Source organism: Cebidichthys violaceus, unplaced genomic scaffold (assembly GCF_023349555.1).
Source record: "Cebidichthys violaceus isolate CVI_PGR_0920_01 unplaced genomic scaffold, fCebVio1.0.p SCAF_16, whole genome shotgun sequence".
NCBI classification, from domain to species: domain Eukaryota; kingdom Metazoa; phylum Chordata; class Actinopteri; order Perciformes; family Stichaeidae; genus Cebidichthys; species Cebidichthys violaceus.
In genome coordinates, this window is record NW_027176329.1 from 9,508,641 (window position 1) to 9,522,657 (window position 14,017).

The 14,017-nt window shown below is 41.2% G+C and overlaps 1 protein-coding gene across 1 annotated transcript in view; it reads left to right on the forward strand.

The window, feature by feature from the left end:
• zgc:63863 (uncharacterized protein LOC393372 homolog) overlaps positions 1-13,026 on the forward strand; it is a 17,376-nt gene extending 4,350 nt beyond the window's left edge. The window contains exons 7-10 of the mRNA XM_068711095.1: positions 4,664-4,805; positions 5,675-5,859; positions 7,149-7,258; positions 8,214-13,026. Coding sequence (XP_068567196.1) covers positions 4,664-4,805; positions 5,675-5,859; positions 7,149-7,258; positions 8,214-8,395 — 619 coding nt within the window. The 3' untranslated portion in view covers positions 8,396-13,026. The remainder of the gene's footprint in view (positions 1-4,663; positions 4,806-5,674; positions 5,860-7,148; positions 7,259-8,213) is intronic.
• Positions 13,027-14,017: the final 991 nt, after the last annotated feature.

Consider the following 14,017-nt stretch of genomic DNA (forward strand, 5'->3'; position numbering starts at 1 on the left):
CCAGTCAGAGCTGGCTGATGTGGCTCGGGAAAGGGAAGTTTGGGGTCCCCTGCTGGAGCTGTTGCCCCCGCGACCCGATCCCGGATAAGCGGTTGAAGATGAGATGAGATGAGAAATGGACTTTAATAGCTGAAATGTTTTGAGATCAAACTGATTTTTGTGGCTACGTCCATTTTTTTTAGTAAAAGGTGCAATATTTTCAATCCAAATTTTCAATTTGAAGTAATCCAAAAGTAATCGAAAGTAATCAGATTACATTACTTTTTTTTTAATCCAATGATTTTCTTACAATTTACAAAAATTGCCTTGTTTTTGTCTTCAGTAACTGATTTCAAAGTATTATTTTAAGTTGCTTTTGAAGTAATGTAAGTAAATTCCACTAGAGGGCACTAAAGTTTTGATTTTCACCTGTGAGCGTCACAGAGAGACACATATTTGAGTGTTTTGTTTGTGAGTTGGAGCTCAATTGAAAATGCATCAGTAGTGGTCTCATTGGGGAGTTCCTGTGTCAGATGGTCCAACAGCCGTTTCAGAGGATTCTCTGTCCCACCAAGGTGTGCACCACATTTACCTTTATTTGTGAAATGTAATCATCCAAAAATGATTCATTATCTTCTTGCAGTTAATTGAAGCAACAACACAAAAGTATTTTACGATACAACCAGTTACTGTAAGTGAATATGGGGTGTGTAGTGAGGATGGGATTTGGGATGTTCTGAGTCAATAAATTGTCCTCGAGGTGTTTGTGTGTGTGTGTGTGTGTGTGTGTGTGTGTGTGTGTGTGTGTGCATGCGTGTGCGCGTGTATAGTGCCTTCGCCATCTTGTTGCCCGTTCATAATTGATGCTGTGCTGGCAACTTCCATATTTGCAAATTACCCGTCTCTACTCAAATACAAGCTCACACAAATAGAAAAAGCCCAAAAAACAAGACATTTCCCTGGCAGAAAAAACAGTAGGATAAACAACACCTGACTTCAAAGTTTGGAACGCACTTGGGAAGCACTTCCACTTACCTGCCTTCTTATCTTTTCCTCCTTTCTTCTATCCCTCTTCTCCCGCCCACTTCATTTGATCTCTTTTATGTCCCTCTCGTCACACATGCTCCCTGCCCTTTGCTCCCTCTCTTTACCCCTCCCCCTGTCCATCACTCCACCCACTCCTGTTCGCTTGTCACTGCCTTCCTCTTGTACTTATTCTTCTTCCTCCCTGAATGTTCCTATCTAATATTTATCAACAAACCTCTAAGAGTATCCAATTTACTTCAGACTCTGTCAAAAATAACTGTCTATTTATGTCTGCACACGGCAAAGAAAGACAGGGGAAAAGCACAGGAGGGTTATAAACAGTATGTGAAGATAAATACAATTTATTTTTCTTCCACATCGAAAGAAATTGCTGTGGTCATGAGAAAATCTTTCAAACAAATCATCAGGGTTCAACAAAAAATAACCACTATCAAGATGCATTTTGAGAACCATTGAATTCAGCATATGTGGGGTTTGAACCATACTAGGGATTAATAGTCAGGGTGTCAGACCATTATTTTTCTATTCGTTCTCTCGTGAGAACCTGTCGAACTATTTTTTTTTAGCTATGGTTGGCCGGATCATACCAGTGCTTTTGGTGTTTATATTTTACCCGACAGACTAAGAGTTGTGTTGTGTCTCATGAAGAACTCCCGGAGGAACAACGGACGTCTTGGATCAAAAGTTATAATAAAGCGTATTTAATAAAGTAAAAAAGCGTTGTGAATAGAGAGTACATAGCCTCAGCTGAGGATTCGCCGGCTTCTGCAATCCACAAGCTGCTGAGCAGTTAGACTGTCTCTTGCTCCACCCGCGAATCCCGAACAGAGTACAAACACAGGTATATACATTTGTGGTCAAAAGTTTACATACATTTGTAAAGAACATAATGTCATGGCTCTCTTGAGTTTCCAGTTATTTCTACAACTCTAATTTTTCTCTGATAGAGTGATTGGAACAGATACTTCTTTGTCACAAAAAACATTCATGAAGTTTGGTTCTTTCATGACTTTATTATGGGTTAACAGAAAAAGTGATCAAATCTGCTGGGTCAAAAATATACATACAGCAGTGCTAATATTTGGTTACATGTCCCTTGGCCATTTTCACTTCAATTAGGCGCTTTTGGTAGCCATCCACAAGCTTCTGGCAAGCTTCTCGTTGAATCTTTGACCACTCCTCTTGACAGAATTGGTGCAGTTCAGTTAAATTTGATGGCTTTCTGACATGGACTTGTTTCTTCAGCATTGTCCACATGTTCTCAATGGGATTTAAGTCAGGACTTTGGGAAGGCCATTCTAAAACCCTAATTCTAGCCTGATTTAGCCATTCCATTACCACTTTTGATGTGTGTTTGGGGTCATTGTGCTGTTGGAACACCCAACTGCGGCCAAGACCCAACCTTCGGGCTGATGATTTTAGGTTATCTTGAAGAATTTGAAGGTAATCCTCCTTCTTCATTATCCCATTTACTCTCTGTAAAGCACCAGTTCCATTGGCAGCAAAACAGCCCCACAGCATAATACTACCACTACCGTGCTTGACGGTAGGCATGGTGTTCTTGGGGTTAAAGGCCTCACCTTTTCTCCTCCAAACATATTGCTGGGCATTGTGGCCAAACAGCTCGATTTTTGTTTCGTCTGACCACAGAACTTTCCTCCAGAAGGTCTTATCTTTGTCCATGTGATCAGCAGCAAACTTCAGTCGAGCCTTAAGGTGCCGCTTTTGGAGCAAGGGCTTCCTTCTTGCACGGCATCCTCTCAGTCCATGGAGATGCAAAACACGCTTGACTGTGGACACTGACACCTGTGTTCCAGCAGCTTCTAATTCTTGGCAGATCTGCTTTTTGGTGGTTCTCGGTTGACTCTTCACCCTCCTGACCAATTTTCTCTCAGCAGCAGGTGATAGCTTGCGTTTTCTTCCTGATCGTGGCAGTGACAAAACAGTGCCATGCACTTTATACTTACAAACAATTGTTTGCACTGTTGCTCTTGGGACCTGCAGCTGCTTTGAAATGGCTCCAAGTGACTTTCCTGACTTGTTTAAGTCAATGATTCGCTTTTTCAGATCCATGCTGAGCTCCTTTGACTTTCCCATTGTAGCGTTTGTGGGCGTTTGTATCCAATGAGCCCTATTTAAATGGCCTCAGAGAAGTCACCAGCTGTAGTCACTCATAATCACTCACAAGAAGTTAAGAGGCCATGCTATGAAGCTCATTTCATTGACACAACTTTCTAAGTCACCAAAATTGCTAATTCATGTTGCTGTATGTATATTTTTGACCCAGCAGATTTTGTCACTTTTTCTGTTAACCCATAATAAAGTCATGAAAGAACCAAACTTCATGAATGTTTTTTGTGACAAAGAAGTATCTGTTCCAATCACTCTATCAGAGAAAAATCAGAGTTGTAGAAATAACGTGGAAACTCAAGAGAGCCATGACATTATGTTCTTTACAAGTGTATGTAAACTTTTGACCACAACTGTATACACAAACTGAAAAGGTGCGATTTCATCCCATTGGAGCTCTTCTTGATGATAGGATTAAAGTTGGTGCGGAAGGCAGTGTCCACGCCCCTGGGCACGTGATGTCTTCGGTGCATTCATTGTAACTGGATATTATGAGTTTTCTCTTAAACCATATGGCGGTGCCATGGGGTTTTACACTGAATTATGCGTTCAATGTAACTTGTCATTTTGAATGTCTCTCCGCCAATGAACGTGGCGGTACCATCAAGTATTACACTGCATGCATTTCTTTATTAATTACATTATAGTTTTAAATTCCTGGTACAATGGAGTATTATACTGAATGCATTTCTTTATTAATTACATAGTCTCAAAATCATAGTGGTACACTGGTATTACATTGAATGCATTTTAATAGTAAGATTAATGAGCCGGGTTATAAGTTTGTTTATAATATCCTTCGGTTGCTTATACTGTACAGTACTGCACACCGCCAGGCGTACCATTAGTTTTCAAAGTAATTTCCTGCCTTCCACGCAGCCATTGGTTTCCATTCATTTCTATTACAGTATGAAAGTCAACTCGGAGGGATTTGCACTGTGATAGATTGTGATGTGATGAAACCACTAGCTGCCTAGAAGATAGGAAAAAACATATAATCTGCCCATATGTTTTCATATTACATATTACGGGGTGACCGTGGCTAAGTGGAGAGCATGGGCGCCTTTCAATCAGAGGGTCGGTGGTTCAATCCCCTGCTCTGCTAGTCTCATGTCAATGTGTCCTTGAGCAAGACACTTAACCCCAAAATTGCTCCCGTAGCTGCGTTTGTGGTGTGTAGATAGATACTGAATTGTAAGTCGCTTTGGATGAAAGCGTCTGCTAAATGACTGTAATGTACTTCTAAACTGTATTTTATTTTATTTTATTTTATAACTGCCTTTTCATTTAATTCTGCTATTGTAGCATATTTTGTGTTTTATTTTCTGTTAGTCTGTAACTCACTGTTGCATATTGGCCTCTTGTGAAGGAGATTGTTGATCTCAGTTAAGATTTTCTGCTTAGATAAAGGTTAGATTAAAAAAAAAAAAAGAAAACATTTAAAGTCCGGTCTGTGTGTTCCTCTGTTTATGTTGACATCCTTTTATAAATTTGCCGTTTCTTACAGAGCGGAGGTGGGAACCATCTTCGCACTCTCCTGGCTCATCACGTGGTATGGCCACGTGCTGTCAGACTTCAAACACACCATGAGGCTCTACGACTTCTTCCTGGCGTCGCACCCGCTGATGCCCATCTATCTCGCCGCTACGGTGAGAAGGCGTAGAAGCCAACAGGAAATGAACAAGAGGCAGTGACTTTGTTTTGTCAGTAATCCAGGACGCTCACATGTGAATACATGCTGCCAAACACGCACACGCACACACGCACACACACACACACACACACACACACACACACACACACACACACACTCACTCTCATATACTCATGCATACAGTGAGGCAGAGTACTGTGAAGTCACTAGACTACTTAATTAGATACCTCCTAATGAACAGATGAGAGAGAGTGTGAAGGAGGAGGTATAGCGGGAGAGATAAAAGAGGAAAGAAAGGGAGAAGGACGAGGACTGCATCAGGAAACAGAATGACGAGGAGAGCTGACTGATGTTTGACTGAGAAGGAGAAAGACATTACAAAGGAAAATCATTTTTATACTTGTGACTCCCCTCCCCCTCTTGCTCCTCTGGGTGCAAAACACCAACTGTTTTGGTAGAAATGTTTACTGCTGGAACATGTGTATGTGCAGGTGTGTTTGTGGAAAAATGATATGTTGTGTGAATGCATCCTGTTGTTAGGTGTTTTAATTGAGTGGGAATAGGCCTTTTTAAACAAAGGGGGGGGGGGGGCTGGCTGGCTGGCTGGCTGGCTGGCTGGCTGGCTGGCTGGCTGGGCAGAGGGAGAGTTCTGTTTTGAAGTGTGTGAAACAACAAAGCAGAATGTAGTTCATGTTTCCTCCAAGGCTGAGAACAGCGCACAGCATGGGCGGTTAACCCTTCATCTGCCTATTTCACTGCTGAGTGATCATTCTGCCTCACTAGTATCACTGAAGCTTCCCAGTGTACAGTGTGTAGAATCTTATCACAGCTTTAGTGTGTTTTAACCCCTCCTCTCCTCTTCAGATTGTGCTGCACAGAGAGAAGGAGGTGAAGAAGACAGAGTGTGACATGGCCATGGTCCACCACCTCCTCTCACGCATACCCCAGGACCTCCCATACGAACTTTTGATCGGCCAGGCCCAGGACCTGTTGGACCAGTACCCTCCATCTCTACTGGCCAAGCGGGCAGCGCTGCAGCCTCGCAAGAGGTGATAATTCGCCATTTTGTGTTTCACAAAATGGTGAAAGATTATAATGATAACTATATATTCACATTAGCTAAATGAGGCGTCATGCTGGGTCATACTTCAGTCATAATTAAAATTGTTATCAATTTAATATATGTTGGAGCTGTACTTTAAGGATGGAAGGTGTAAAGCCAACTGTGCTATAGAAATACAATGCACAAAACATACTCAAACTGTTGTGTGTCAAGTGCTGCAAATATTGGTTATTTTCATCATAACTTAATCAGTAAATGATCATGTTTTTACGACTATTTTTATTTTGTATATTTTGCCTTTTATTAGACTGTAAGTGTAGAGGCAGACTGGCAATAGGGAGCGAGAGGGACGTATGGCATGCAACAAAGGTCTGGAATCTAACCGGGGACGTTGTGTTTAGATGCCGTGCGTGCACTGTAACCAATGACTCGCTCCAGTAAATCATATACTGATTAATGAATCAAATGATTAGTCTACAAAACATCACAAAGTTATTAAAAAAAGTATATGTAAAGAAATATATTGTCTTTAAATGACTTGATTAGAACAAAAAACTATATTTGGCAATACATGGCTTGATGATCAGTCAATTGTCAACATTTTTGTCTATAAGTGTTCTGTCAATCAACTAATCAATTACTTGACTAATTGCACCTGCGCTTTCTGTTCTCAATAATTTCATCAGAACACGTAACATTAATATAAAAGTTAATATTTGAGTGTGATGTAAGTTCCCTCAGTAACCAAGAGGGGATGCACTAAAAACACATCCAGTTCCAGTGGTGCTGCTGCCATAGACAGGCCTGTGTGTGTGTGTGTGTGTGTGTGTGTGTGTGTGTGCGCGTGCGCGTGCGCGTGTGCGTGTGCGTGTGCGTGCGCGTGTGTGTGTGTGTGTTTTGTTATTGATGAGGAAACACAACTACACCTTCTCCCAGTGTATCCATAGCCTTACAATCAGTCTCCCTCTCTTGGTCCTTCAGTGTTATTAACAGTCATTGTTCAGGAGAGGAAGTGACATCACTGACACAAGGCCTTGACTAAAAGCTGGCCCATAATGCATTTCTCCCATGGCTTCCTATATTCCAAAGCTACTGAGCTGGCAGATCTCTAAAATTCCCTTCACCTGTCTTTATCCATCAGCTGATCCCTCATGTCATGTTCATCATGTCATTCCAGCTGTCCATGCTTCACCTTAGATCTGACTCTGCTCTCCATCACCGACTAACTCTCCCTTCCTCTTCCCATCCTTCTCTTCCTCCGTTTTCTGTCTCCAGTCTGTCCATCAGCACCTTCCAGGCATTTCAGTTCTCCACCCTCCACCAGAGGCCTGACTCTGTTCTCCAACGCCTCACCAAGACCCAGGGCTCCTCCCACTCCAGACACGGTAAAAATAGTAACTGTAATCTTATTACTGACTCTGAAGAAGGATTGCACACATACATACAGTACAGACACACGTGCAGATGATTGACGTAAAAGTGAAATTTTGTTAGATGCTCTTTGAAGTCGGAGGGAAAAAAAATGAATATCGACTTTGAGATCATAAGAACAAACATTTCAACGCGAATATCAAAAATTCTTTGATGGATCCACAGTTGTTGTTTTTTTGGTGCCTTGAACACAACTCTTCAGAACAAGGCAATAAATATGTCATCTCCCACTAATGCTGCCCACCCTTTGGGCCAATCAATAACAAGTAAACAAATGATGTAGCACCCCCATCAGACCAATCAAGTGCAGCTTTAGATATGCCAGAACAGAACAAAGAGATGCTTTATTCCCATTGGTTTTGTGAGAATGTGATCAGTGGCATCTGACATATTGTCTGTGATGTACATGCAATCAAAAATATGCTTTAACATTCCCCTCAGGCCAAACAATGTAATATTGAAATTGATGCACATTATTCCCTGCAGTTTCATCAAAATTCAATTAGCGGCATCCAAGATGAAGTGCATAACGCACAGAAAGAGCACCTCCTAATTTCACTGTGGCAGACAATGAATGGGAGTCCGTTAGAGACAACCTGCTGTCTAAATGTTAAACAAGAGATGAATGCTGGCTGATGAGGGTGGAGTTCATAACTATTTGGGCCTCTAGTTAATTAAAGTGAGAGTGCTGCTGAGCTAAAACCATGGAGCAGAATTGGTTGTTTAATACTTTTGCCCCCTCCTTGTCTCTACTCCTTGCGTTTTGACATTCCTTTTCTTTTCAATCCCTGCAACATAATGCAGCTTGATCCTCCTTTTGGTTCAGCTTCCAGTGTTATGACTTCTTGTGACCTCTCCAAGTGTCCGCTCCTCACTGTCTGACCCCTCCTCCTTGTTCTGTGCTCGTAGCCTCTCGAACCTCAGGTCAGGAAGCGGCTTTGCCCCGGGACCGAGGCCAGCTGTGGGGGAAGGGGAACCGGATGGTGAAGATGGCAGTGTGGGGGCTGTCCGCGACGCTCGGGGCGGCCGTGTTCGCCGTGGCTCAGACAGCTATGGACTGGGGACCCGAGGTGTTACTACAACTGTTCTGACGTGGCAGTGGAGAATTTAGACTGTTAGACACACACACTAACACACGGTGACAGCAGACACACATCTGCTCTTAAACAATATAACAACTTACATAGACGAACAAAGGCGTCGAAGACTTGAAGCTCCTCTCTCCTGCTGAGAGGAAACCTTGGAGAAAAGCAGGAATAGGTCAGTCATCTTGGTGCCAAACAGGTTGTTGCTACACAACCATTATGAACATATGTTTGCCACTAGCCAGCCTCGGGATGTATCCCAAAACTCCTCCCCACATGCGAGCATGGATGAGTAACTGAACGAGCCTCTGACCTCTTGGTCCCCTGGGCCAGAGCCGCTTGTGTGGAGTCACTGCTAACATTTCCTTTTGAAAAGACAATCAAACCACCACAAAGAGTCCAAAAACAACTACAGACATGCAAAATGACCAAAGAGAGATGTGAAAGCGTGGTTTGCAATCGTTTTGTGTCCCTCAGTCTGGGGCATCTACTCTTATGTAGGAGGTGTGGCGGGCTTTAACATGTTTTCGCCCAGGGGCCCATTGTCTCATTATCCATCCATGCATGCAAGACACTAACACATCTTGGTATTTGCAGGCTGTTGCTCTCACGGTACCATTGGTGTAACATTTTACACGTGTCTGTGCGTTTGCTGTTCGCTGATTATTTTGCTGATAAGTTGTTTTGAGACGGTCATGCTTGTCTCGCTGTATTTCTGTTGATGGTGTTTTAGTGAGCTTGTTGGATCTGCAGCCGTATCTGAGAGCTAAAAAGTGCCCGTAGCCAGTGCGATGACACATGAATACAAATTATTAAAGAGCGGTGTTTTCTGCTGAAAGCTTCCAGTTATGAGTGAAGAAGGAGAGCGGGAGAGAAATGGGAAAGATGGCGGGAGAGATTTTGCCTTTAAGCCACTTGTATTAATTGCTTTACTACAGGTGTCAGCAAGTTACATTAACAGTAGAGCTTTCTGCTGCCCAAAATTTGAACATTACACACAGTTAGCACTCTGCAGTCAATGCACACAGTGGGGCTTTTGCAGATGCATTGAGGCATCAGATGTAGGAGGCACTGAAATACATATTTCTTTTAATATATCATTCTTCAATATTTTCTGTGTCAGTTTTCTAGATGTTGTGGCCTACCGCTGCTGAATGAATATGCAGAATACACCAGTACTTTTACATTGTTAAAATATTTAGCAGGGTTGCGCTAACATCCACTCTGAACAGCCGTCTACAGAACTACAGGACATGGACTCAGTTCTTCTTCTACATCATATTTCTCTTCAGCATTTTACAGCGATTATTTTAACATATGTGATAAAAGAAATTGTGTTTTTATTTCTCACACACCATGTAGATATTGTTGAACCAAACGTAATCACTGAGCTTTAGCGCCTGAATAGTGAATGTTGATAAAACAGACGGTTTCCAACTGGGATACATATGTACAGGGCACGGGGGGGTTCTCCAAAGAGCAATGCATGCTCTGTGTGCCGACTTATATTTTGAAATATTTATCAGCTTTTTACTAGCATGTTGCTGAGTTGCTTCTGTTAACACAAATTCACCTGAGTCTGAACCCTTCTCTTCTCTCCGTCATCAGATATAGATGCCTGGCATGTTTGCACAGTCAGTCTGGATGTGAAGTTTACCTCGTTGATTTTAGTCGCTCTGTAGTTCATGAAGTCAACCGGTATGTGCTTTGTTGTGTACAGACTGCAGTAGTAAGAGAGAAAAGCCACCAGAAAGTCACATTTCAAGCCTCGGGGCGATCTGGGAAGGATTTGCGGAGCTGAGTAGTGAACAAAACAGTGGATCGCCCCATTAAGTAGTTGGTTTCAGGCATTCTTCAGAAAATGCCAATAGCTGTCATTCTATTAGGGAGTCAATAAATCAATCAATGGCGTGTAACTCAGGTAGTCTGCTGGCCTGCGAGCCAGTTCAGACATGTGGTCAGTCAGTAACCTGTGGTGTTTGTTTAAAAAAACGCCTCTGCATGTTCCACTTTTCAGTCCGACAAACTGTACGTCATGTAAAACATGACATGCGTGCGTGTCCGATGTGATTAAATGCATTAAGTGTGTGAGAGAGTGAGTGTGTGTGTGAGTGTGAGTGTGTGTGTGTGTGTGTGTGTGTGTGTGTGTGTGTGTGTGTGTGTGTGTGTGTGTGCGTGTGCGCGTGCTTGAGAGAAAATGTGCTTAAGTCACAGGTCAGTTCATTTCTTTTTTCCCCCTTTTAACTCGCTGGGCATTCTCTTTGTTATTTTAGTGTTTTGCTGTGGTGCTCAAAGTGCATTGTTATATATATATATATATATATATATATATATATTGTCGACAGTCTAATTTATTTGAAGAGCAACAATCTGATTGGCTATTCATGTATTGGTTAGATTTAATTGGATTTTCTGAATGTGTATTTAAAACGAATATGTGGGGCTGTAAACAATTATGGTTATTATGGTTTATAATCGCCAGTCTGAGGGTTTGTATTTTTTAAAAGGGGATCCAGTTATTTTACAAATGAAATACTGTATCTGGTCAGTCATCATGAATCAGACTAGAAGTTAAAGAAAGATGCTTAATTGCTGTCTTGCCAAGTGTTAGATGAGAAGATGGATACCAGTCACAGTTTGGTTGTACGAATTCATCTTCTCAACTCAGCAAGAAAGCATAGTTCCCAAATTATCAGACTATTCCTTGTGCCAGCTCACTTCTTAGGTTAAGATAAATAAACAAATGACATTTTAAGGGGATCATTTACAATCTTTTGGTGCATGGTCAGCACTCTCATTACACAAACAACTCATTCTGCAGTGAAGTTAATATTCTTACTACTGGCTGTACTTTTAAAGTGGTTGCATGTAAATTTGCATCTTGGAAATTGATTTACAAAGAAAAATCTTTAATTAATTTAAAAATATAATTTTTTGCATGTATTCTGTGCTTACTCTTGTTTGGCTGCCTAAGACCAGGGTCTGTGATCTTCAAACATAAGTCAAGATGCTACTGTGCAGTTGTATTATCAGTGCCGTGTAGACCTATACACACACACACACACACACACACAAACACACAAACACACACACACACACACACACACACACACACTCATACAGGGAGAGAGGGGTGGCTTTGCCAGATCATAATGAGGATTTAATTCCTGCCCCTGGCTCTTGGCGTACTAAAGACACTTTCTCCTTGTTTTTTTTGTTTTTTTTCTTCTCACATTCACACTCAAACACCTCCATCAACACCGGTCTCAGTCTGGCAGAGGCCTTAGATGAAAAATGATTGAAGCATGTTTGTTTTGAACGAAACCAACCAAAATCCTAAAGAAAGACGATGGATGCTGTCGAGGCCATGTTGAAAGTTGACTTTGAAAATGGTTTATATTCAAATTTAGGCCCATAAAATTCATGAAAAACCAAAGGAAGTCTTCCAGAAGAAGTAAACATAGTAGAAATAGAAGATACATCATTTTATTTGACTGTAGTGCAATGATTTACTTTTATTAGCTCTGTTGGTAATAGTTCACATTAAATCAGTACTTTTTAGTTGCATTTTATTATCTTTTTGTCTTACTTGATATCAGCCCATATCTACAAAGATTTTGTGGCTATTTTGCACTTCCACTATCCAGAACGTTTTAATAATTTGAACAGATCCGCTCAGTGTCTATGTTGCTTATGAAACCAGTGATGCATCTTTTGAAACACAGACATTTGGAAACAAATACTCAAAATAACATATACCGTATTTTCCGCACTATAAGGCGCACTTAAAAGCCTTTAATTTTCTCAAAAAACGACAGTGCGCCTTGTAATCCGGAGCGCCTTATATATAGATCAATTGGTTAATTGGTTGATCCATACTGGTTGTACACGGCGCTCTGTCAAAATGTTTCAGTATGACTGGTAAACTACAAAGCCGCACCGCTTGCAGCATTACGGCTACCGTAGTCAGGGGCGTCGCCGAAGTAATAGCGGTAAACACCGGTACTGTGCTTACTCCTACTCTATTCTATGCGCCTTATAATCCGGTGCGCCCTATATATAAAAACAGTTCTAAAATAGGCCATTCATTGAAGGTGCGCCTTATAATCCGGTGCGCCTTATAGTGCGGAAAATACGGTAATAAGAAATAGAGGAATAGGAGTTATTTCAACAGCTGGATGCAGTGAATGCAATTTGACAGCTTGTCATTGGGTTTGATGTGAACCAAAAACAAACTTTCTGTAAATCAAAATAACTTGAATTTCATGCCAAATTATGAATTTACTGTGATGTGATGAAGAGTCTGTTGTTGAACTCCCAGTGAGGTTGTGTCGAGCCTCTCATGGCCTCTCTGTCCTCAGGTCTGAAAATCTCCCAGACTTGATTGCACCAAATGCTTTTACAGATAATATTGTAAGCCCATAATAACTTGTGTGTATGTATAATTTCTGTGGGCATTTTAATGCATGTTTCTCGTGTTATGGGTACCACACACTTGGTACATACATATCAGGTTCTTTGCACCGTGTACTTGTACTGCAGTTGTACTGAGACACTTCTTTGACAAATAGATGAAGATGGTTTTTGTCTATGAGGTAAAAACAATGGACAAACAATAAAGAAAACACTTCTGGTTACAGTGTGAAAGTTTATTCTGGACTTTTGAACCAAAGGTTTTGCAACAAAAAATAAAAACTGCTAGCTTTTTAAGAAACTCAAACAGCTACTTGGATTAGCCTGATGTTTCCGGTTCAGATGATTTCCCAACTCATGCTTTGGGTATGTGGACACTCAGTTTTTGGATGATAGTACACCACCACACATGTACACACAGTTATGTATTTTAGTGCAAAAACAATTAGTCGATTAACAGAAAATTAATTGACAAGTATTTTGATTATTTATTATTTAAGCAAAAATGGCATTCATTCTCTGGACACAGCTTCTCAAATGTGTTTTTTTTTTTTTTGCTTTTGATGATTTTAAACTAAATATCTTTGGGTTTTAGACGAATGGTCAGACAAAAAAATCAATTTTAAAACATCACCTTTAACTCTGGTATATTACAATGACAATTTTTTGCTATTTTTTGGCATTTTACAGAAAATAAACACTATTCGGCGATGAAAATTATTATTTGCAGTCTTAATGAATGGAGTATTGTGAAGAATTCAACTGCTGTTTTTGTCACTATGCAAATCTCGAGAAACCCAAACAACGACATCCCTGTCTTCCTTTGTGTCTATTTGTACTGTACAGCTGTTGTCTTTTCACAAGCTCTGTTAAACTGGCCTCCTTGGAGAAATTAGGTCAGAAATGTGTTTTTGTGTGTGTGTTTGGAGGACAAGGCTGCGCATCTGTCCGACTGACCTCCAGGGAGACGACCAGAGATAGAAAGCAGCATCAGAGACATGGTGAAGCAGAGAGGCGAGGGTTAAAGAGGGATGAAATGAGCCAAATATTTATACTGTAGAAAAAGACATCTGGTGGACGTGTTTGAGGCAACTGAGAGGTAGCTGAGGTTCTCAAGAAGACGTATTTAAGCACAGTCCCGTGAGGATTTCTAATGAGCTGTAGTGGAAGTGAGTGTGGGTCAGATCAGAGTTGAGAGCAGATGTGGAGAGGGAT